The sequence below is a fragment of the Paroedura picta genome, chromosome 1, assembly GCF_049243985.1.
Source record: "Paroedura picta isolate Pp20150507F chromosome 1, Ppicta_v3.0, whole genome shotgun sequence".
NCBI classification, from domain to species: Eukaryota; Metazoa; Chordata; class Lepidosauria; order Squamata; family Gekkonidae; genus Paroedura; species Paroedura picta.
The window spans coordinates 174,366,173-174,390,132 of NC_135369.1; the positions used below are offsets into that span (position 1 = coordinate 174,366,173).

The window sequence follows — 23,960 nt, forward strand, 5'->3', positions numbered from 1 at the left end:
AAATGCAGAGACAACATAGCAAAGAAAGAACCTGTCATGAACCCCGATTCATGCCCCTTCCCGACTGTTTTCTCCCGGACTCCTCCAGGCCGGGTGTAATAAAATCATAAATCTCTGGGTTGGTTCCTGTCCGCCCTGTGCATACCAAAGCTGCCCTCAGCTGGGCATCCTTATCTACTCCGCTTTGAATGACCTTGCTTGTCTCACTAGAGTCTCAACAGGCTGTTAGTTTAGATCAAACGCCAGGCCATCTGGCTCGCCTGGGAATTCCTGTGACTTTTTTGCAAATGTAGCTTTCCCGCCACTTTTGCTTCTCACCCCCCTCCCCTACGCGGTTCCCCCTATAAGTCTCTCCCAAGACAATTGCTCAACGGGTCTTGGCTCACGTTAGCTGCTGTAGTCTTTCTGTTCAATAAAGACCTTCTTTTGGATCCTTACTCTGCCTGGACCTTGGAAGTTCCTTTGTCACAGATTCTACTCTCTGACTCTGCCTGATTCCTAACCTTGCCCTACCGGTCACAGACCAAGTCTGTTCATCTGCTGCAGTCTACAGTCACTAAGCAACTGGACCTTACCACAACTGGACCTTACCGTGGCGTTCGTCTGCTGCCGGCACCAAGCTCCCAACCTGAAGTCCCGACACGGGGCAATGAGATCTGCAACAGCTCTGCAATCACAAAATCTCCATCTAGGAAACGAATAGTCGCGAACACAGATGAAATCCATTCCACCTGATTTCCTTAATCTGAGAAACACCGTGGGGCACCTGAATATTGTGGGAGTGTCATGCTTTCCAGGGAGATGTGACGGAGCTAAGACTGGGTGGATTGAAAAGATATTAGTCTTTAGGGGGATTGCCAAATTTGTCTGCGTAACCGATGTACCTACCTGGTTATATATTTTATATTATTATATATGCTTTCGGTGTGTTAATTCTGGCCTTATAATAAATGCTAATAAAAACCTCCATATGTTTTTTGTTCTATGGCTTCATATGTGCATTGAACAGGACATGAGATGCTGCCCCTCCCCCACAAAAAAATTTACTACTAACATGACTAATTATTTCACTGACTGTTTGCACAAAAACCCTTCAGCAAACCAGACTTCATTCAGGGTGTTATCGGAAAATGTGAATCGAGGGAGCTTCGCCTGGCCTCAACCAGGGCTTTTTCGGTCCTGGTCCTGACCTGGTGGGATGAGCTCCTGGGAGAGCTGAGGACCCTGAAAGAGCTTTCACAGTTCCGCAGGGCCTGCAAAACGGAACTCTTCCACCAGGTCTTTGGTTGAGGCCAGGGCAAGTAAGATCTAGGGTACATCTGGTTGCTCCCCATTAACCCCCCCCCAGGTGAAATGTGGCCTGTTGGGGAAAGGAGGGGGATAATCCCAAGGCTGAAGTAAATGGTTTTATTGTTTTATGGTTAAGGGGACTTTATTGTGGGGTTATGACTGTTGCCCGCTTTGTATGGGAGTGGTAGGCTATAAATCAAATACTAAATAGCAAAAAGTACTAACACAAAATATCTGTGCACTGACGCCTCCCTTTGGCAATGGTCACAAGCTTAGTGTGACATGGATATCCCGGAACTTCTAGTCTACCTGAAGGAGACTGAAGGTGACTTATTCAACATCACTTCACAGACAGCTGGAAAACTTTGGTTTTATCATTCCTGAGCCACAAAGTGGACCCAAACAACTAAATGTCAAAGCAAAGGGTCCTGTCCTTTGCCAAGAATGCAGCTGTCTAACTCCTGGCTGCCTTTTCCCCAGCCAGCAGCTCCAAGTCCATTTTAAGAGCAGATTCATTTGTTATAGCAGGCCTTCTATTTAGTGCATTCTATCTAAGCCAGGCAAGCGAATCAGCCATCAATTACCAACATCGGACGATACAGCCGTGGAATTCATAGAATCACAGAGTAGGAAGGGACCTCCTGGGTCACCTAGTCCAACTCCACGCGCCATGCAGGACACTCCCAGCCCTATCGCTCATCCACTGTAACCTGCCACCCTCTTGAGCCTTCACAGATTCAGCCTCTCCGTCAGATAGCTATCCAGCTTCTGTTTAAAAATCTCCAAAGATGGAGAACCCACCACCTCCCAGGGAGGCCTGTTCCACTGAGAAACCGCTCTAACTGTCAGGAACTTCTTCTGGATGTTGAGACGGAATTTAATTAAATATCATCTCATTGGATCTGGTCCGTCCCTCCGGGGCAAGAGAGAACAATTCAGAGTATCCTGTGATAAAAGCTCTGACCTGTGACGAGCAGATTTTATATTGGACTTTATTGGGAAAAAAAGGTATAAAAACAGAAATCTGTAAAATTTAAAACAGCACAATGATGCCGCAAAGCTCCAGTTATCACAAATAATGTTGTCTAAATTGCAGTCTGAATAAACACTATTTGTTAGGCTTCTTTTAAAACCTAAGGCAGGATGCATAGCCATTTTTTTTTTAAAAAAGAAGAACACAAGGATGAATTTGCATTTGAATGCTGGGGGGGGGGGCGGGGGAGACAGGCAGCCACTTAACAGCACAGACACACTGCCTGGCACAAGCAACTTTTATTAGAGTCCTGTGGGGCTCAAGCACACCAGGAGTCTAATCGAGCATTAAAATCCTCAGGCTCGGGAACGGTAATCAGTTCTGTTAGTGGTGTGCTGCTCATCACGCCCACTTTCTTTCCGCTGCCTTCCCGTGGGCACCCCGCAGAAATCTCTACGGAATGGGTGACGGGTAAAGTCGGAGGGACATTCAAAGTGCAGGAGCAGGCCTATGACCTGTCCCCCTCTGCTACGTGGCTCTAATTGACACACTCTTAGGAGGTCACCTGGGATCCAGCCATTCAGACAAATGCATCAGTGTGTTCCGCTTCAAACAACAAACGCAAGATTGCTTAAATTAAAAAAGGAATGCTACAGTATATTACTTTGTCAAATCATTTGTTCCACAGTCGTCTTAGTGTTGTAAACAGCAACTAGTGTTTCGACGGTCGCTTCAACATATGGAGGTGACCTCTTTGCCGACCCTAAAGTATGTCATATGCTTGAAGAAACACCCCCCCCCCAATTTGTTTTCGAAATGAGAAGATTTGCCTGACTGTGCCCTTCCTTTGAAAGGAAGGGCATGACCCAGCTACGCAAAACGGTTAACGTTGCCATAAATTTGTCTTTGGTTACATGATAAAATTTAAAGCAGGATTTATTACTTTAAAAGTCAGCTAGGAAAAGAGTGACAAATCTAAACAGCATCTTCATACTACGATTAACATGTTTGCGGACTCAAAAAGTTGCACTGTCATGCTTCACAGGCCTGATCCTGGTTTTACTCTACATGATTTTTATCAAAATATTTAAGTAAATTCATTTTGACATGAGGCGTAGACTATCCGAAGGAATCCGGAGAGGAGCAGCCCGGAATCCTCTTCCTAAATGCTCTCCATGGCTTTGAACTCGCTGAGCGCTTGGACTGGGTTCACGTGCTTCTTCTGAGAGGCCCGCTTGATTTTGGTCTGCGTCTCGTCTTGCTTCTCGCGCTTGACGAGCGGCTTCTTCTCTGGCGCCTTCATCTTCCATGACACTGCCGGAAGGTTGAGGGAGGCCATCCCTTGAGACTTCTGGTACTTCGTGGATGCCACGTAGGAAGCCTTCACTGTTTGGACCACGGCGTTCATCAGGTTCTTGGCCGCTTGAATCAACGACATGGCACTATCCACCTAAAACATACAGTAGAGGAAAGTTAATGAGCCATCAATGCAATCCTGAAAAGAAAGGGAAAAGAAAAAAAATGGCTAACATCCTGCAAAATTCACAAAAACTTTAAATTTAACACCCTCAAAGATACTTTTTAAGAAGCTCAAAGAAACTTGTTTGGAAAGAGATTTCCTGCAAGCATAAGAAACGAGGACAAAGTTAAACTTCCTGAAACAGTGGTAAGGCAGCAGACATGCAGTCTGAAGCTCTGCCCATGAGGCTGGGAGTTCAATCCCAGCAGCCGGCTCAAGGTTGACTCAGCCTTCCATCCTTCCGAGGTCAGTAAAATGAGTACCCAGCCTGATGGGGGGGGGGGGGGGTAAACGGTAATGACTGGGGAAGGCACTGGCAAACAAACCCCGTATTGAGTCTGCCATGAAAACGCTGGAGGGCGTCACCTCAAGGGTCAGATATGGCCTGGTGCTTGCACAGGGGATACCTTTACTTTTACTTACAGCCAAATTAACAAAATGCCAGGCCCCACGAGAAAATTGGTCTAAAATATTTTATATATGGTATTTGACCCCTAAAGTGATATCTAAAATGTCTAACCATACTGATGGCAAATGTTGGAAATGACACAAAACAGTCGTTTCTTGTTTTCACATGTGGCGGAATTGTAAACTGGTTAAAATATTCTGGACAAAGGTGCATACCAAATTGCAAAGGATGTTTAAATGTAAAGTTATGTTTAAACCGGAATACGTGTCATTGAGTGTTCTTCCAACAGGCCTATCTAAAGATTGTGCAGAATTTTTCTTTCATGTGACTACAGCAGCAAGACTCATCATTGCTTTCGGATGGAAACAACACGAGGAGCCGCAAATGGATTCTTGGTGTGAAAAGATCAGGGAAATAGCGGAGACGGCTAAACTGACAGCTATTGTAAAACACAGATCATCGGAAGAATTCCCAAGACACTGGGATGAATTCTTAATGTGTTTATAAAAGCAAGCTTTCAACTAATTTTTCCCTTTCTATTTCTGATCTGCAACTAATTAGAACCTTAATAAAATATAAGACTGACTGTAGCACAAGAAAAGAGCAGGAGCTCAATAGTACTTTAAAGACTAACAGCATTTGTGGCAGGGAATGAGCTTTTATGAGTCACTGCTCACTTTGGCAGTATCGCTTCTCACACGGCTGTTGCTGGCCAATCGGAGCGCTTGGAGCAGTCTGTCACTCAAGTTCTCTGCTTCAGTGAGGAATTAACCCTTCACTTCCTGTAACTTCAGCAATTGGGGCCTGGCGTTTAAAGTGCTGTCCATCACAAGCGTCTTTACCTAATGCCCAGAAAAACATCTTAGATGGCATATCTTCATTCTCATTTGCTTTTCTAGCTGGAAGTGTAAGGTGTGCTAGAGCAGCGGTCCCCAACCCCCAGTCCGGGGTTCTTGGCTCCTCCTCCCCGGCTGCTGCTTCAGGGGCTGCCCTGTCACTCTGCCGCCGGCTCCCCTTTGGTGTTCTCCAGCAGCCGCCATGGCTGAGGCAATCCCCTCGGTGTGGCACTGCGCAGCTTCTGCTGGCAGTGCCCCCCCGCGGGCAGCGGGAAGACAGGGGCACCAGGGAGGAAAGCAAGTAGAGCAGGGGCTCAGGCGGTGGCGGCGACGTCCCTCAGCAAAAGACTACCCCCCCCCCCCGGGCCTCAGTAAAATTGTCAAGTGTTGACCGGTCCCCGGTGATAAAAAGGCTGGGGACCACTGTGCTAGAGGCTACTTGAAATGTACATAGTTTATCAGGAGCTTTTCCAGCAGGGTTGTCTGTCTGTCATAGTAATGGCTTCTGTTTGCCATTATTATTTCATTAACCCCCCCCCCAAAAAAAAATATAGAGATTCTCAGAAGCACGGGAGGTACAAAACTTAAGAACGTGATCTTGAAATGGTAGAATGATCAAGGATTATAGGGGAAAGGCAAAAAGCTGCATACATTTTTTGCTCTGTCTTCAATGTGGAAGATGGGAGGTGCTTGCTTATTCCAGAACAGGCAATTTCAAGAAGGGCATCTGAGTTGGACTGAAGTGATGACAGGGGAGGTCATATGAATGATGGACAAATTAAAAACTGACAGATCATCGGACTCAGACGGCATAAAGCCAAGAGTGCTGAAAGGACACCAATGTGAACTTGTGGATCTCCTGACAACAATATGCTACATATGGCTAAAATCTGCCTCCAGTCCCAGGACTAGAAGGTAGCTAATGTAATGCCCATCTTTTAAAAAGGTTCCAGAAGAAGTCTAGGAAATTACAGGCCAGTCAGTCTAACACTCTTACTGGGTAAGTTGGTAGAATCTGTTATCGAAGACAGAATGAGCATTGTACATCGATGAACAAAATCTACTGAAGAGCAATCAGCATGGATGCTATAGGGGGAGATCTTGTCTCACTAACCTTTTAGAAGAAGAGGAGAAGTTGGTTTTTATATCCCACTTTTGACTCCCCGAAGGAGTCTCAGAGTGGCTTACAATTGCTTTCCCTTCTTCTCCCCACCACACACACCCTGTGAAAGACGTGGGGCTGAGGGGGCTTCTGACAGGACTGCTCAGTTAGAACAGCACTATCAGAGCTGTGGTGAGCCCACGGTCACCCGGCTGAATGTGGAGAAGCGGGGAATCCAACCCAGCGTTCCAGATTAGAAGCTGCCACTCCGAACCACTACACCAGTGGTCCGCAACCTTTTAAAGGCTGTGGACCGGCTGCTGTGGGGAGGGCAATCTCCCGGCTGTGCATGCTCGGCCCTGTTCCCCCCCCCCCCCCCCCCACAAAAAGAAGCTTGCTAGGCCGCAAGCTAATCGGCCGCTTTTGCCTGGGAAGTTTCTTACTGGGGGGGGGAGAGGGAGCCGCGGCCGGTGGTTGGGGACCACCGCACTACACCACGGCTCCTAACTAAATGGAACAGTCATGAGATAAGAGAACAAGTGTGCTTGTAGATTAAATAGTGGTTAATGAATAAGAATCAGACAGTAAGTATAACTGGCCAGTTTTCACATTGGAAGGTGGTAAGCAGTGGGGTACTGTGGGGCTTGGTACTAGATCTGGTGCTCATTAACCCGTTCACTAATGATTTGGAGTAAGCAGTGAAGCGGCTAAGTCTGCAGATGACACCAAGTTGTTCAGGGGGGTGGGAACCAGGAAGGTCTGGGAGGCACTCCAGAGGGGTCTGTTGAGGCTGGATGAGTGGACATCAAGGTGACAAACAAGGTTCAACATGGGCAAGTGTGAGGTGATGCGCACTGGAGCCAAGAATCCTGACTATGAATATATGGTGATGGGATTTGAACTGGGGATAGCTGACGAGCAGAGAGATATGGTACATGACTCACTGAAAGTGTCATATTGTATCTGAGGAAGAGTGCCCACGAAAGCTCATACCCTGAACAAAACTTCTTTGCTCTTAAAGGTGCCCCTGGACTCTAAATTTGTTCTGAAAATGTTGAGTTAGTGTGCCACTCCAATAAGAAAGGCAAATGCTATGCTGGGGATTGTTAGGAAGGAGACTGAAAACAAATCAGTCAGTGTCATCATGCCCCTGTATAAATCTATGGTGTGGCCTCATTTGGAAAACTGTGTACACTTCTGGTCACTGCACCTCAACAAAGATTAGCATTGGACAAGGTGCAAGGAAGGGCAACTAAAATCATTAAGGGGATGGAAACACCTTCCCCACAAGGAAAAGGTAAAAAGATCAGGGTTCTTTAGCTTGGAGAAACTATGACTGAAGGGTGACATGATATTGCTTATATATAACCTGGTCTGAACAACGGTAACAAAGTTTGACAGACTGGGTGACATGATAGAGGTTTACAAAATTAGGCATGGGAGAGAGGAGGTAAAGAAAGAAGTACTTTTCTCCCAATATAAGAACTTGTGGGCACTCAATGAAATTACTGAGCAGCAAGCTTAGGACAGATAAAAGGAAGTACTTCTTATGTAACACTATTCCTGGGGAACAGGCAGCCCAACTCTCCCTGGAGTTCTTAAAAGCGCCACTTATCCGTTTGTGCTCTCATGAGCTTTTATTTTATTTATGCTCCACTTATTTCTCCCCAAGGAGAAAAGGGAAAGGGGCAGCGTTTGACAGCAGAAGACCTTGGGAAAGCTAAGGCTGGTGGAGTTAGGGGAGACGGCTGGCAGCTGGAGCACAATAGGAAATAGTGGCCCAGAGAGCGTGCGGTAAAGGGAGATGCACATCAAAGCAGGGGTATCGCATAGCCTGAATGATGAAGGAGATGGGTGGTTTGGGCAGAGAAGACCACGGTACAAGGGAGAATAAGCTAAATAAGCTTATTTAGCCCAAACTACACCTTAGAGGCTTCAGTGTCAGCTCTCCGGAGCTAAAACAATCAAACTTACAGCAGAAACCCAGTGTGTTTACCTTGTAGGGATTAGAGAAAAGTGCCATTCCGCACTCTTGCGAGGAACTGCCGAGCAATGTGAAGAGCCAGCATGAGCAAAATATTTATAATTCCGGGACTATTCAAAATGAGAAGTAGCTAGGTCGGTTTCAGCAACAAAGAACACATATGGTTAAGTCTATAATTCTACCAAGTGGAGTTTGTTTCTCCAGCTGGCAGTTTACACAAACAAGACAGAGTAGTCAGAACATCTTACGTACCCCGGACACGACCAGTTCCCCGCCAAGGTTCTGCACTTCTGCCTTCACTTTGCTGCAGATGTTCAGCTGATGGCAATACAAAGCAATGCGCTGCAGGTAAGCCAGCAGGTCCTGTTTGCAAGCAGAATCTGGACACTGGAGAGAGAGAAGGGGGGAGAATGTGCTTAATACTGAGAAGCTTGATATCTGAAGGTCAAATCTCACTAGACAGAAGTCCAAGCAAAACCTTCCATTGTACTTTCCAACCTGATGCTGGAATCCATTGTTATTTATCTTTATTTATCATTTGGCGTGTGTAGTGTATGTAGTGTGCCGTGTAGCCAGGAGATTGAGGACTGTCTAGCAGCCAGGTGAGGGACGTTGGGTGGGGGTTTGTCATTTTTCCACTTGTGTGTCTTGACCCCTGGTGTTTTTTGGAGGAACTACCATCCAAATAGAGCCTCTTGTGGCGCAGAATGATAAGGCAGCAAACATGCAGTCTGAAAGCTCTGCCCATGAGGCTGGGAGTTCAATCCCAGCAGCCGGCTCAAGGTTGACTCAGCCTTCCATCCTTCCAAGGTCAGTAAAATGAGTACCCAGCTTGCTGGGGGGTAAACGGTAATGACTGGGGAACGGAATGGCAAACTACACCATATTGAGTCTGCCATGAAAACGCTAGAGGGTGTCACCCCAAGGGTCAGACATGACCCGGTGCTTGCACAGGGGATACCTTTACCTTTACCTTTACCATTCAAATCCTTGGAGATCTCCCGTTCAGATACTAGAAGCGTCGGCCTGGCATAGCTTCCGAGATCTGACATGATGAGACTTGCCTGGACTAGACATCGTTTTCATGGCATAACATATGATTTTAAACCCACCTTATCCCAGCATGCTCTCATTCAAGAAGTGACAGTATGGAGAGACTATATCAGACCACATAAAAGGGGAGTTGTGATCAAGGATGGCCGACCAGTTAACAGCATGCCCTGAGGTCAGAGGGATGTGCCCAGCAACCTAAGCATTAAACAGTGAAAAGGGCTCTTGGTAACCTTTGACCTGTTTGCAGGTAACAGCTGAGAGTCTTCATCAGTCAATGTTCACACTAGAAGCTCTTGCTGTAGAATTAACATGCAAATAAATCGTCTAACCTAACTCAGGTATGCTGTGCGGGAGACTGGGATAGCTACATACGGTGCCTTGAGCTCCTTGGGAAAAGGGTGGGATGAAAATGATAGGAATAATGTGTAATGTCATCCAAAGCTTTTGGTCCCCGATGTAGGCTTGGATGAAATGTCTAGATGGGACTGGAAAAGTTATTCACAAGAAAACCTCCAAAATCTACAAGCTCTCCTTAAGGGATCCCAGAGCAAATGTGTCCTGACCTTGCAGGTACAGCCTTCAACTTTTCCCAGAGTATGTCAATGGGGAGCCAGAAAGGGGTAACCGATCCACGTTGCGTATCACCAAGTTGCATTGGAGCGTTTTGAAGAAACAAACCCTGAACAGATTTCCCCTTTGGAGCAATTGTCGACCTCTTTTTATGAGAAAGATATGCACAGAAATAGGGCTTCACACTCTTTTAACGAAGACCTTTTAAAAAGCCCCTTATCTATTATGCACTAGTGATTACCCAAATCATCGGTATGTGGATATTATACGGCATGCTGATGGTGGCTCATTGTTCTTCTAAGATGGGGCGAGGAGGCTGTAATAAAAATGTTCAGAGAGTCTAAATACCAGTGGAACCCGCTGGACCCACTTCAGGGACTCATAACTGCAGAGTGCAAAGGCGGGAGGGAAATGGTGGAGAATGGATGAGCTGCACGGACGGGGAGATTTTTCCTGTTCCAACTTATCTAACTAGGCTGCAAGATATGTATACCTACACTTTTGGGTAATGCATGCATATGCAAGGAAGCAAAAGCTTAAGAACGCATTATGGCAACAAGGGGACAGAATAGAAGAAGAAGAAGAAGAAGAGTTGGTTCTTATATGCCGCTTTTCTCTACCAGAAGGAGTCTCAAAGCGGCTTTCAATCGTCTTCCCTGTTGAGGTGGATGAGGCTGAGAGAACCCTGATATTCTTGCTCGGTCAGAACAGCTTTATCAGGGCTGTGGCGAGCCCAAGGTCACTCAGCTGGATGCATGTGGGGGCATGGGGAATTAAACCCAGCTCACCAGATTAGAAGTCCGCACTCCTAACCACTACACCAAGCTGGCTCTCATATTAAATCAATTACATTAAACTGCAAACGAAAACATTTATTTTCGTCTTCATTTATCCCCCCCCCCTTTCTCCTCAGTGCGGACCCAAGGTGGTTTACGTCGTTCCCCCCTCTGCCACTTCATCCTCACAAACACCCTGAAAGGCAAGTTAGGGTGTGTGACTGGCCAAGGTCACTCAGCAAGCTTAGGGGTTTTGAATCTAGTCTCAGAACCTAGTCAGACTCTCTATCCACCATATCACACTGGCCCCTTTTATTCGGGCACTCTTGTCAGACGTAGCTGACAGATTTAAATGACGACAGCACTGTTAGTGGGATGTAAGGCAGGGGTAGTGTCCAGTTCAGCTGTGATTTAAAGGCATGTATATTTTAGCCCGAAGATTGGCTCCCCATCAGTCGGCCCGTGCCAAGCCCTTGATCTATAAGCAACTGGGAAGTCTGCCAGTGCAGGACTTCACAGCAGGTATATATATATATACAGTATTTGCTGGCGTATAAGATTACTTTCCCCCCCTGAAAAACATGCCTCCCAGTGGGGGGGGGTCGTCTTATACGCCAGGTGCACTTCAGTTGGGATAGACATAGCTGCCCATAGTGGCCCATAGTACTGTATTTTGAGTGGAAATGTTGGGGAGTCGTCTTATACGCCGGCAAATACAGTATTTTTTTTTCTGGGGGGTCCAGGCTGCTACAAACTGGTAACAGTATCTGTAAACTGGTGAGAAAAAGATTAATGCTTTGGCCTCCTCCTTCTGAAATGGCAACTAGGCAGGTGGGAAAAAAATCAGTATTTTTCAGGGTTGGGTATTTCAGTATTTTTCTGGTTTGGGTGTATTGGACCTGAAAAACATCGGTATTTGCTGATATACCCAAATATCAGTATCGGAATTAATATTCGGATTCAGCAATATTCAGGAATACTAAATATATTCCACCCCGTCAATGGCAAATCTAGCTTGAGACTTTTCCCCAAAAACTCTGATAAGGGTTTCTTTTGGGGGGGGAGGGGAGGGTATTTTCGGGAGGTTTACTATACTGAATGTACGTGCCTAATGGCAACTTTTGCAGCAAAAAATTTAGCCTTATGAAAATCCAAAGCAAAACAGACAGCAAAGCATACTGAGAATTAGGAAAGAAAAAAATTAGTTAGAAAGATGCCGCACAAATAGTGGCTAGCTACAGAAGTCTGTTCTGTGGACAAACAACCCAAAGTGACAGCTGTGCTGAGGACTTGTAAAAATCCATTGTGACGTGAGTGATCAGCAACTGTTCAACCCTAGCTAGTCCATTTTTTTAAATTAAAGAATCCAAATTTTAACATCTCATTCATGCCAAGAAACAAACATATCCAGCACTAAAACCACTGTATAATAAAATGTTGTTACATCCAATTAATGAAGGGAAACCATAAGGAATCAGATTCAAATGGGTAGCTGTGTTGGTCTGAAGCAGCACAACAAAACAAAACCAGAGTCCAGTGGCACCTTTAAGACCAACAAAGATTTATTCAAGGTGTGAGCTTTCGAGTGCAAGAGTGCATGCACTTGAAAGCTCACTCCTTGAATAAATCTTTGTTGATCTTACAGGTGCCACTGGACTCTGATTTTTGTTTCAGAAGGAATCAGGTAAACTTAAAATTAACATAAATCTTCTTGATTTTCTCTAGCCAGGCATGGCTGCTTGGAGGCTTTATTCTACATCCAGAATCTAAGAAAGACAACTCCGGCTCTTGAAATTAGATAAAGTGAAATTACTTGAAACCTCTTAGGAAATCTTCAGTACAGTTACACTGAAGACCTGTAAAAATCTATCTATTATAACTTACATGATCAGCAATTGTCCGTCCTAGCTTGTCCATTCTTGACCCAGCTTCTGCAATTTTTTTTGCTGCGCTAATCACATCGGACGTATTCTTTAATGGCCCTTTACCTCTGCAAAAAGAAAAGGGCATTAGTCTTCTCAACCACAACCCGGAGGCAGTTTCCGTTGCCAACTATTTTCCTGTTGTATAGCAGTCATGTCCAATTTGTACAGAATACTAAAGATTCTGGTCTGGATCCCCAAACACATTATTTAGAAGCAACAAGCTGCTTGATCCAGGGGAGGGGGAGAGAAGTGTAAAAGAATAGGGGTTAAAGCCTCAACATATGTTTGGGGTGGCTAACTCTCCCCATGCTGCCCCCCCTCCCAGTTTTAAGGCTCAGGAAGGAAAACAGATAGTGCCCTGTATAGGTACCTACTACTTTCCTTCCCCAGCACACTGGTCCCAGTCCCTGCTCCTGCTGCTAAATTGCACAATGTCATCTATTCTCCCACTTAACGCGTTTTGCATGCTCAAGGCAAGTCTCCAACCCCACTTCCACCAAGTGGTACCACACCCACAAGTTTTCAGAACAGTCTGATGTGGCGTGGGGACTCGAGGGGAAGGGAATCCACCTGCATATGCCCAAACCCCTGATTACAATTCAAGTGGCATCTTTGCCACTCATCTATAAAAAAATTCCAAAATTCAGATAATCATCTTGAATGAGGCGGATTAAATTACTGAAATAGAAGAAGAGCTGGTTCTTATATGCCGCTTTTCCCTACCTGAAGGAGTCTCAAAGTGGCTTACATTCCCATTCCTCTCCCCACAACAGACACCCTGTGAGGTGGGTGAGGCTGAGAGAGCCCTAATATCTCTGCTCGGTCAGAACAGCTTTATCAGTGCTGTGGCGAGCCCAAGGTCACCCAGCTGGTTGCATGTGGGGGAGTGCAGAATCAAACCCGGCATGCCAGATTAGAAGTCCGCACTCCTAACCACTACACCAAACTGGCTCTCAGTTTGCACCCAAAAGTGCTTTGTATTTAAATTCCTGAGCGCATTCAAAACCCCTGCAGGCTTTTAAATTTGGTTCCATTTGTAAATGAGAATACAGGAACTACAGGAACTGGGCACAGGGTCCCCCCAGTTTATTGAAGGCTGCATGTAAATTGCGCTTCACAGATTCAGGTGGTCACACCCAGAGCTTTAGAAAATACAGGGACTTCAAATCACGTTATATTTAGGTCAAATATTTCACAAATGCGCATGCGATGTAAACAGTTCCTGACAAGACTGAGTGGCTGTTAAAAGTAACATTAATCAGCATCTGTCAACAGCACCCAGCAGGGACCAGTGTCAACTACAACAAACTCACTGGACAAGTGACCCCTGAAATGCGAACTTGAGGAGTGTGGCTGCAAAAGATCCTTACCTGGTGAAGTCTGTCATTTCCATCATAATCATGCACATTTGTTTTGCCAGAACAATGATGTCATTACCGCTGTCATCCCATTTGGACACTTCTGCGTCCAATTTGCTCTTTTCTTCCTGGAAGCTGGCTACTTGTTCGGCAATTTTTGCTTTCTGCTCTTGAGGGAGCTGAGCCATGATAGCCTGAAATGAAGAGTCGTTCAGTGTCATTCTGGCCATTCATCAGCAGGGGTTCTTTTCGGGTGTACTTCGCACAAGCTGATCTTATTCATGGAGGTAGGGTTAAATTAGACCTGAAGGGCTGACGAGGCTATTTTATCCCACTTTGATCTAAAGCTTGAGAGTATGTGAATTATCTAGCAAAACCATTAAGTAAATACTATTGAGAAATAAAGCCGTTGGTTCAAAAAGGCTGAGTTCTGAAGCGGGGCACTGAGGGGGAAAGAATGGCCAATCCTCCCCCAAAAATTTGCTTTCTTCTCCTTTTTGCTGTAAAGAACAGCAGCTTTCACAGCAAATTATGCACTATTTCAAATTGCTACAATGTTCACAGAAGAGTTATCACGCAACCCTTCAGGCGTGTAAATGAAGTGGACAAGTTTAAATGCTTGTTTATTGTACAAAGCCACCTATGATTCAGGGAGCCCGACGTTTTAAGGCAAGAACACATCCTGTTTAGATCAGTGTGTATCATATTGGCCTGTAAACAGCCCAAACTCAGCGGAGTCAAGCAAAGGTCTTGAGCAGCCAAAATGGATGGGTGAGGCCATGAGTACTATTTTCTGTGGGTTCAAACTACCTTATGGCTAGAGATGGACTGGTGGGACTAGAAGGGCGTGTATGTGTGTGCGGGCCATGAACTGACTGAAGCTGAGCAGGAGGACATCTGCTCTACATGTCATGCGATCATCTAAAATCATTACTGATATTGTTACTGATCATTATAATTACTGATAATGCAGCTTCTGCTTCGGTTCTTTTCTCTTTTTTAAAGGTAATGGAGCAGGAGACTAGGAAAAGAAGCCCAATATATGGTAAGAAAGTATGTTCCTTCTTTCAAGTCCAAGTTAAAAACAGTGTCTATAACAGCATTTCTCAACATTTTCACCATTGAGAAACCCCTGAAACATGTTTAAGGCTTTGTGAAACCCCAGAAGTGGCACAATCGTGCAGAATATGGTCGGGAAGCATAGCTGTGGACACACACACCCGGGGGGCCCCTCCCCTTCCCATCCCATCATTGGCCATTTTGGAGGGAGGGCATGTCAACATGACCATATGTGGTCGTATCACCTGATAAATCTTTAACAAATTAATATATATTTATTAATTATATTTATATACTCATATACCGCCCTCCCCGGGGGCTCAGGGAGGGCGGTATATATTTTTATATATATATATAAATTCATTCCTACCCTTCCAGGGCCATCAGGAAACCCCAGGGTTTCATAAAGCCCTGGTCTATAAGCAGATGATGATTCAATGTTTAAGAATTGGGTGAGCGTATGAAAGGAATAGTAAATATAGAAAAGGAGTGTGGTTTCTTCAGGTTTTAGAAACTGATAAAAGGGTTAACATCTATAAAGTCTGCCTACAGACTTTTCTGCCTTCTTAAAATATGAAATACGGCTAATTTTATTATGATTTCTGTGCAGCAGTGCAACATTTTAGCCCGGTTAAATTAAACTGACGAGTAGAGATCAGAATTTTTTTTCTTACTCTTGCGCTTTGGCCAGCAATAAGTTGATCATCTTCAGTCTGAACGCTTGTTCTGCTTCGAACGTCAAAGTCTTCTGTCTCAAAGTCCGAGTCATCCAATTCTTCAGGAGTCTAAGAAAGCAAATTTGAACACAAATAATTCGAATTTTCGGCTAAACGAAATCGGATTTTAATTTGGAGAAAATAAAACAGGAATCTGAAAAGTCTTGTACGACATCCACGCATTTGGCGACCGATCCTCAAAAGGGAATTTGGGAGTTTCCTCAAGCCAGCTCTAGAACATTCTAGTCTTTTAGTGTGGAAAAGGCGAGAACAGGACCATGGTGCTTAAGAGCAATCTCAGAATGCCATTTAACTTTTCAAATCCAGACAAGGGTTTAAGAAATTCTATCGTAACGATTGTGAGAGTTAGGAAAAATCCAGCAAAGTAAAATGAAGCAACTGCTTTGCTTGGAATTACAGCTGAATCTCTAGTATAATCAGTTTAGAAACTTTTTTTTAAAGAAGAGAAGAAAAAGAACAGCTCGTTTTTGGTGCCACACTTTTTACTATCCAAAGGAGTCTCAAAGTGGCTTATAATAACCTGCCCTTTCTCTCCCCTCAACAGACACCCTGGGAGATAGGTGCGACCAAGAGAACTTTGGAAGAACTATGACTGGCCCAAGGTCACTCAGCTTGGCTGCATGTGGAGGAGGAGTAGGGAATCCAACCTGATTCTCCAGATTAGAGACTGTGGCTCTTATCCACCGTATCGAACTGGAAATATCCTTATCCATTGTTCCTCTTAATACTTGTGAAACAATATGGGGTGGAACGTGTCCGGGGTGTCCGAGTTGGAATAGGGCCAATCAGAGTGCAGCCACAAAAACTTGCCACACCCTGATTGGCCCTGCACCTACTACAGCTCCCGCCCTCCCTCCCTGGATGCTAGCCACCTTGCTCTCAGACACTGCAGGAACCAGCGTGTGAGAGAGAGACACAGAGAGCCCTGCCAAACAGCTAACGAGCCCTGATTACCTGCTATGGCTCCTGCTGTGTGTGTGTGTGTGTGTGTGTGTGTGAGAGAGAGAGAGAAAGAGAGAGAGAGAGATCTGTGCCTGCCAGTGTCCCCTGGGTCCTAGCCCCCATGGTATTTCTGGTTGCAATGGGCTTTCTTGCTAGTCTAATCTAATAATATAAAGTAGCTAGCCGAGTTTACAGACAGGTTGAACAACCACGTGAAATACTAATATTTAAATTTTTGATCCACTCAATCGCAGCTGGGCACTCAATTCTGGCAGGGGAGAGTTTAAAGAGCTCTGTCACATCTCCCAAGAAAGCACGCCATTCGCATTCCTGTGACAGGTGAAAAATAGTTTGGTGGGATGCATCACAATCATGTTCAGATTTCTGTATTTTGTCCCATTAAACGGGTCTGCACAACTGCCCAAGTCCATTCATCTACTATTATCCGTCATACATACTTCAAATGGCTAGTCAAATCCTGTGGAATTTGGTATTTATCAGGTTAGATACTGGGTGGAGCTCATTTTAACAATGTTCTTGACCAGACCTTTGCTGGCAGGGGCTCATGGGAATTATAGTCCATGGACATCTGGAGAGCCACAGTTTGACTACCCCTGTTCTTGACCATCCATTCCTAAAATGAAAGCTTTGTAGTGACAGGGCTTGTGGAGAGGCTGCTGCTCTTAACCACCACACTGCACTGGCTCTCTGAGAAGACAGTGTCTGAGTACTGTTTTAGGACAGCCGTCAGTTCAGGTTTATTTACAGTATTCTGTCCAATGAGGGCCTCCAAAAGATGGCTAACAACTTTAAAATGACCCCAATAAAATATATAAAGAAATCAACTAATAATCCAAGCTAAATATCTGTTCTACATAATATATTTCTGGTAAGGCCTTGGAGGAGGAGCGTGTCTCATGGCTTGTGCACTCAGCGCTTAACACCCACTCAGGGCAGCTGTCCCGCCTCAGAGTGCCTCCTCCTCCAGCCGGCTTGCCTGTCTGTCCGGTGGCTAGCCAATTGCCTTCCGTCCGCCGTCCCCTTACCACCCCTCCTCCATACACTTCTCTCTGAGGTTCAAAGGATGCAGATCCCTGCTGCGTGAGAGCTGCCCCTGAGTTCCCTAACAGCTGCCTGCAGCCTTTCCAAGTCCGAGGGGGAGGGGGAGGCCGTCCACAGAGTTATTCCACCACCACTCCCGATCTACTGCCCGCTGTACTCCTGAATGCAACGGGCTTGGCCCCTAGTGTGTGTGTGAGATCAGATAATACAAAGCAGTCTTCACCCCCGGGCAAAAGACAATGACAGAGGGGGACAGACAATTGTCTGTGGGGTGATTAACAGGGGGCAGACTCAGCTACTCTGCTCAGAGAAGTAGGAAGCCTTTCTCCAGTTCAACTGACTCTTCCAGAAGTGCCACCTAAATTGGAGGAATGCTTCAAAATGAGTTGAGCAGAATGGCTGGATCCACTACAGTGCTCTGTCTTGCTTTTCATAGTTTTTTTTTGGGGGGGGGGGATGCAGCTAGGTCTCTGTTACATCAGTTCTTGTTTTCCAGTCACAATCAAAATGCTTGCAAGAGAAAGGATGTTGCTGAAGTCAAGCCAAGCCTATAAAGACTAATATAGCCGTAAACTCCACTAACAGAATCCACTTTGCAAATCCCATCTCCCTCAGAGGAACAGGAGAAAACAAATAAGGTCAACGAACCCCTGGCCTATTCTGCATTAAGCAATCTGGAAACTAATAGCTGACAAGGAAGACCGCTCACATCTAAATTTGTGGAAAGATTCTATTCATTTTCTTCACTAAAGCTCATCTTTCTATCAAAGGGGATCCAAAGTGGCTTCAATTGTTCTCCTCTCCCGTATTTTGTCATCACAGCAGGTAGGTTTGGATGAGAGTCCGTGACTGGCCCAAGAATATCTGGCAAGCTTTAAGGCACAGTGCCCTTTTCAGGCTCCTTTTATCAGGAAACCCCGCTGAGTCATTTAGGGACAGGCACAACACATCAACCTGCTGTGTCATCCAGAGACAGGTGCGGCTCATCAGTGGCCAAGCTTCCTTTGCGGCTGTGACTCAAGCTTGCAGGGAGAGGCTGACTGGGATTGAGCTGGCAGCTGCACGTTATGGCCCCAGTGCCACACCTCTCTTCCGGCCTGCCTTCTCCAGTATTTGGGTGCAGAGGTTGAAGGGTGAGTGGAGTGGACAGCAGGATATCAGTTAACTTTTCTCCGGCCAGTGCCTTTACTGGCTTCTGAGAGTATCCCAAGACTGTAAACTAGCCAGTAGTGACACGTGTTATGTTCTAACCCGGTCTGGGACAAACCTTTTACATGGATATGCAGTGATTCCCGTGTGTTTGTGGCAGGAGCACAAGCAGATATGAACCAAGCGTTTTGGCAAAAGAGCTTACTGTTGCTGAAATTTGGAGTAAAATACATTATTGCTTTACTTTTAACTGATTCTCTGATCATTCTATGGAGGGGGGGAGGAGGCTGTATCTGGACTGAATGCACAGGACAGATCTATATCATTCTCCATGCCTGGGGGGCGGGGAGGGGGGAGGGAGAAGAGAAAGAAATGAGGAAAAACTTCGCATGCTGAAAACACAAAAAGCAATCCTCAGAGTCTGTGATGAAAATGCATGACAGTCCACATTCCAGAAAGAAAGCAATGTTCTTCTGTCCCAGCAAGTTACATTAATTTCACAGCCATCTTTTTACCCAGAGCCGTATTTCAATATATAAAGAGACTAGGAAGCACTGAAAGACTGGTCATCAACTGCTCTGCAGTTCATCTAGGAAGACTGCTTAAGGTATTTCATATTTTCATTATGCACTTGCTTAATTTAAGGCATGCATCAACTGCAGAATATGCTTGTGCTTCAATATTGCAATGTTTAATTTTGCTTTGATGTGGATCCCTTCTACCACTTTAATGACGCAGGCTTTCAACTTGGGATGAAGGAAAAAAATAAGAGGCGCTTGAGATTTTAATGGCCGACTCTTTCATTAAAATCCGAGTAAACACTCTGTGCAAAGCAAACAGGATATTTGGCTTTTGAGTTTGCTTGCTAGATCTCATTCCAGGAGGTTGTCTCTTCACTCAGCATCTCCTTCTCATAAAGCAAGGGTACCTCCTGCTCTTCGACAAAGAGTCATTAAGGGCTGCTTTATCATCTTTGATGCCTGCCCCTATTTCATCAGTTACAATTAAAAAGACTCTTAGAGTAGTTGGTGCAGTGGTTAGAAGTGTAGACATCTAATCTGGCATGCTGGGTTCGATTCTGCACTCTCTCGCATGCAGCCAGCTGGGTGACCTTGGGCTCCCCACGGCACTGATAAAGCTGTTCTGATCGAGCAGTAATATCAGGGCTCTCTCAGCCTCACCTCCCTCACAGGGTGTCTGTTATGGGGAGAGGAAAGGGAAGGCGACTGTAAGCCCCTTTGAGACTCCTTCGGGTAGAGAAAAGCGGCATATAAGAACCAACTCTTCTTCTTCTTTTATAACTGGACTTGAATCTCACTGAAATCCGGGAAAGCATGCAAACCTCTACAAAAACAGAAAGACTAAAAGAATGACTTGAATGCCCCCCCCCCCGCCATGGAAGTCTTACCTAACAAGGGCCAGAGAGACCTTGCACCACTCTGTAAGCAAATATATGCACGAAGGCTGGTATGAGGCATACCCCTCACAGATATTATCAGATTCTCAACAGAAGAAAAAGGATGTCCCAGGTTTACTCTGCCAAGGTTTTATTGCACCTTGAACTGAGCTAGACAACCAACAATGACTCAATATCATTTGAAGTCTCATGATACTTTTTTCTGTTTTCCCACAACAGAATGAGGCAGCATTCTACACGACAGCTGCAACTTCTAAACATCCAAGGTTATTCACCCTTCCCCAATTGAAATACACAGCAGTAGTCAATCCTCAGTGATGGATGAACTAAAATCCTTCAGCCAAGATTGGAACAGCTTTAACTACGAGATAATGTAGATTCCATGTATCCCCCCTGTGGTGTTATATGTAAACCGCCCTGAGCCATATGGAAGGGCGGTATAGAAATCAATCAATCAATCAATCAATCAATCAATCAATCAATCAATCAATCAATCACTCAATCACTCAATCAATCAGATTTTCTGCAGAGGTTAGGGAATAATTCCTTCAAGACTTAACATAAGTTTCAGGTCCTATCTGTCCCTTGGATCGGACAGTTGTCTTTTGAAAACACATTAAAAACCAGCAGTGTTAAGGGGTAATTGCTTGACTTAATGCTTCTGTGTGTGGGGTGGGGGTGGGGGTGGGGGTGGGGGTGGGGGTGGGGAGACAGGGAAATAGCCACAAAAGCCTTTGAAGTTTCAGGGTATCCATTCCTTACCATTGCAATGCCTTTGCAGGGCACCTTTCCTGGGGAGAGGAGGCAGACAACTGATAGGGAGTCCTTGCCAGCTTCTCAACACCTGGTGCTGCAATGCAGATCCCACAGCTCTTGTCTTTGGGTAAGAGAAGCTACGAGGGACCCCAAATTCCACACCCCAACATAACTATGTGGAGCCAACTGATAAGCTGCTTGCTTCCCCTTCAGCTTTATGCCTGCTCCCTGTCTTCATGCTGACAGTATTCTACAGCAGCGTGAGAACAGTGGACGTGAACAGCCCAGTCCTGTGGTGGAGGAGGGATGTGAGCAAGCTTCTTTACAGTGGTTGTAATATTAAGAAATCTTATTTGTCTATGTGACTGGGGACGTAGGGGCCTTCTTCCCCTCATGCCCGGTCCTGCTCACTTACTCCCATCAGCAGCAGAGGGGACAGTCACCTCACTATTAGAGGGTAAAAGCAGCAACGTGCAGTAAAAAGGCTGCAGAAATGTCTTAGTTTGTTCCTTACGTACCCCTCAATTAATGCTGAGCTGAATTTATGGAACAAACGCAGAACAAAGTTAAGCATCACAGCTTTTCACCTGCAGGCCTGATTTTCTGAGCTTGTGGCTTTTAGGGCCCATATTGCTGTTTCTGCAGTAGAGAGACTGTAGGAGGACTCTTAAACCCCCCAGATTCAGCCCCAGTGAACCCCTGCTTGGGTGGGAGGTATGGTCTATTGGTCCGGGCAGGGGCCTCCCACTTTCTGCTCACTTAACCCCGCCCCCCAACTCCCTCCCAAATTTACGTTAAACAGAAAGAATGCTGCATTTTAATGCAATGTGCTGATGTCTTCTGGAAAGGACATTGGCGCATTGGGGTTGTTGGGGTGTGTGAGCTTTGGATCTTGGGCAAAACTCTATGGTTTGAGGCAAATTCTACCATAGAGTTTTGCCCAAAAGCCAGAGCATCCACTCCATACACATCTCTGACATGGCAACATCACTTCCAGGTGATGTCAGCACATTGTGGTGCTCCTCCCCACTCCCGGAAAGCTCCCCCCATCCCCTTCCAGCAGCATCAAAGGACCTAGCCACCCTAGCTGGAGAGTAGGAAGAAACTTGCTCTATCTACCCACCACTGTCTTCTGATTTTTAGGAGTCCAGCCTTAAAAAGCTATGCTGCCGTTTTCCACCTTATTAAAAGCAACTCGGAGCCCCCAGGGACCTGCTAATTTAAAGACCAGGCCATGGATTCAGATCCTTAGTGGGACTCTGAAGGTAACTGGCAGGGGAGGGGAAGGGTTAGTAACCTCATAAGCAGATTTGTTAAGCTTGGATGAAAGTAAGCAGCTGGAGGCTGTCCCTCCTTTTGGACGCGAAGGCAAGCAGAATCTTCCCCCTCCTCTGTTGATGGCCCTACTGTGCTGCTTTCCTGACTGGCACGGGAGCCAAGCACTTCTCTGCTTGGCAGAGTGACAGCTCCTGTAGACAGAAGTATGGACTAACAAGCTCTATCTGATACAATAATCATAAGCCCCACGGCTTGTAGGAGATTTGCGCACGGATTCATTATTTAGTGTTGTGTGCCTTTTAATAAAATATGTATTTTTTTTTAAAGAGAGAGAATGCAATCTCAAGCAAGTCGAGGCTTGCTCACTTACTCTAATCATTAACACGGCTTTCCTGATGTCACGAATTCCATCGTACACCAACCGAGAAGCATCGATAAATTCATTTTCATCCATTGGCTGAGCAGGGTCAGAACTCAGCGCTTCCACGGCAGCTTCTACTTGTTCAGTAAAACGTGGCATCACTGAGGTACACACAGAACACACAAAAATTCTAGAAGTCAGAAGGCTACAGTGAATTTCTCAGCAAGGCAAGGGGCTCTGTGGCCACATTTCCCCGAACCCAACCATAAACATTGACCTTCATAGTATTCAATCCGTGTGCTAACCACTAAAACAGTGGTTCTCAACCTGGGGGTCAGGACCAATTTGGGGGGTTGAATGACCCTTTCACAGGGGTTGTGGCAGGGAGAGCAGCTTTGCCGGGGGGGGGGCATCTACACAACAGCCTTGCGGGGTAGATCAAGATAGAGAGTTCGTCTATCTGGAGCAGTGGAAAAGAGCGAAATCGGCATGGTGGGACAAGAGGCAGAACTGAATTGAGAAACCCCAGAAAAAAAACAACAATGTATATACAATAATGATCAATGGATCTTCACGCCATTGGCCAGTTTTGGTTTAATTTCTGTGCAAGAACACTTGCATAATTGTATGGTTGGGGGTCACCAGAACATGAGGAACTGTATTAAAGGATCGCGGCATTAGGAAGGTTGATAAACACTGCGCTAGAATGAAAGAATCATTAATGTATGTTAAACCCAAATATGCTGTAGTTCGTAATATACTGCAGAAATATTCTCTGCAGACAGAATACAGATGTTTGGGGACACATTGTGCAAGTCACCTTTATGGGTAACCACTGCCATTAGATGATGTAATCAGTGTTGTGTTCAGTAAAACTAAAACCCTATCAATGTGCTACTGGCCAATTTGGTAAATTGGCCACAGATTGCGGATCTTATATGGGTTGCACATGGTATATCCTGCTGCTGTAGGGACACTGGGAGTGGGCACAATTACTTTGCAGAAAGGAACAGGGTAGGTCTTATCAGTGCAAAGTTTTCCTTAATGTTCCCGAGGGACACGGGAACCAAGTACAGAGCCTTTTAAAAATGTTAAGAAGGTGCACTGACTCATTTAGGAGGCATAAAAATGTAATTAAATCTATGACATCCTATACAATACTATGACCTCAGCATGTCCTTATAAATTGAAGCTAACAGTTGTCACAAACACAGCACTTAAGCTGGATACAGCAGTCAGTACCAACAACAGATTGTTCGGAACTAGGGCATTGATTTTATGACTAATTCATCTTAATTCAAGGTCAGAGCCAACTAAAGTGCCCACGTTGGTTTTGAAGACCGAATGGTAAAGCAGACCTTTCTCATGGGTCTTAACATTATGCTGATAAATAACTGGGGGCTG

The 23,960-nt window shown here is 45.4% G+C and overlaps 1 protein-coding gene across 1 annotated transcript in view; it reads right to left on the reverse strand.

Moving 5' to 3' along the window:
- Positions 1 to 2,264: 2,264 nt before the first annotated feature.
- CTNNA1 (catenin alpha 1) overlaps positions 2,265 to 23,960 on the reverse strand; it is a 97,917-nt gene continuing 76,221 nt past the window's right edge. Inside the window, exons 13-18 of the mRNA XM_077312757.1 lie at positions 22,566 to 22,717; positions 15,529 to 15,639; positions 13,808 to 13,989; positions 12,397 to 12,502; positions 8,366 to 8,500; positions 2,265 to 3,713 (exon numbers count right to left, since the gene is read on the reverse strand). Coding sequence (XP_077168872.1) covers positions 3,426 to 3,713; positions 8,366 to 8,500; positions 12,397 to 12,502; positions 13,808 to 13,989; positions 15,529 to 15,639; positions 22,566 to 22,717 — 974 coding nt within the window. The 3' untranslated portion in view covers positions 2,265 to 3,425. The remainder of the gene's footprint in view (positions 3,714 to 8,365; positions 8,501 to 12,396; positions 12,503 to 13,807; positions 13,990 to 15,528; positions 15,640 to 22,565; positions 22,718 to 23,960) is intronic.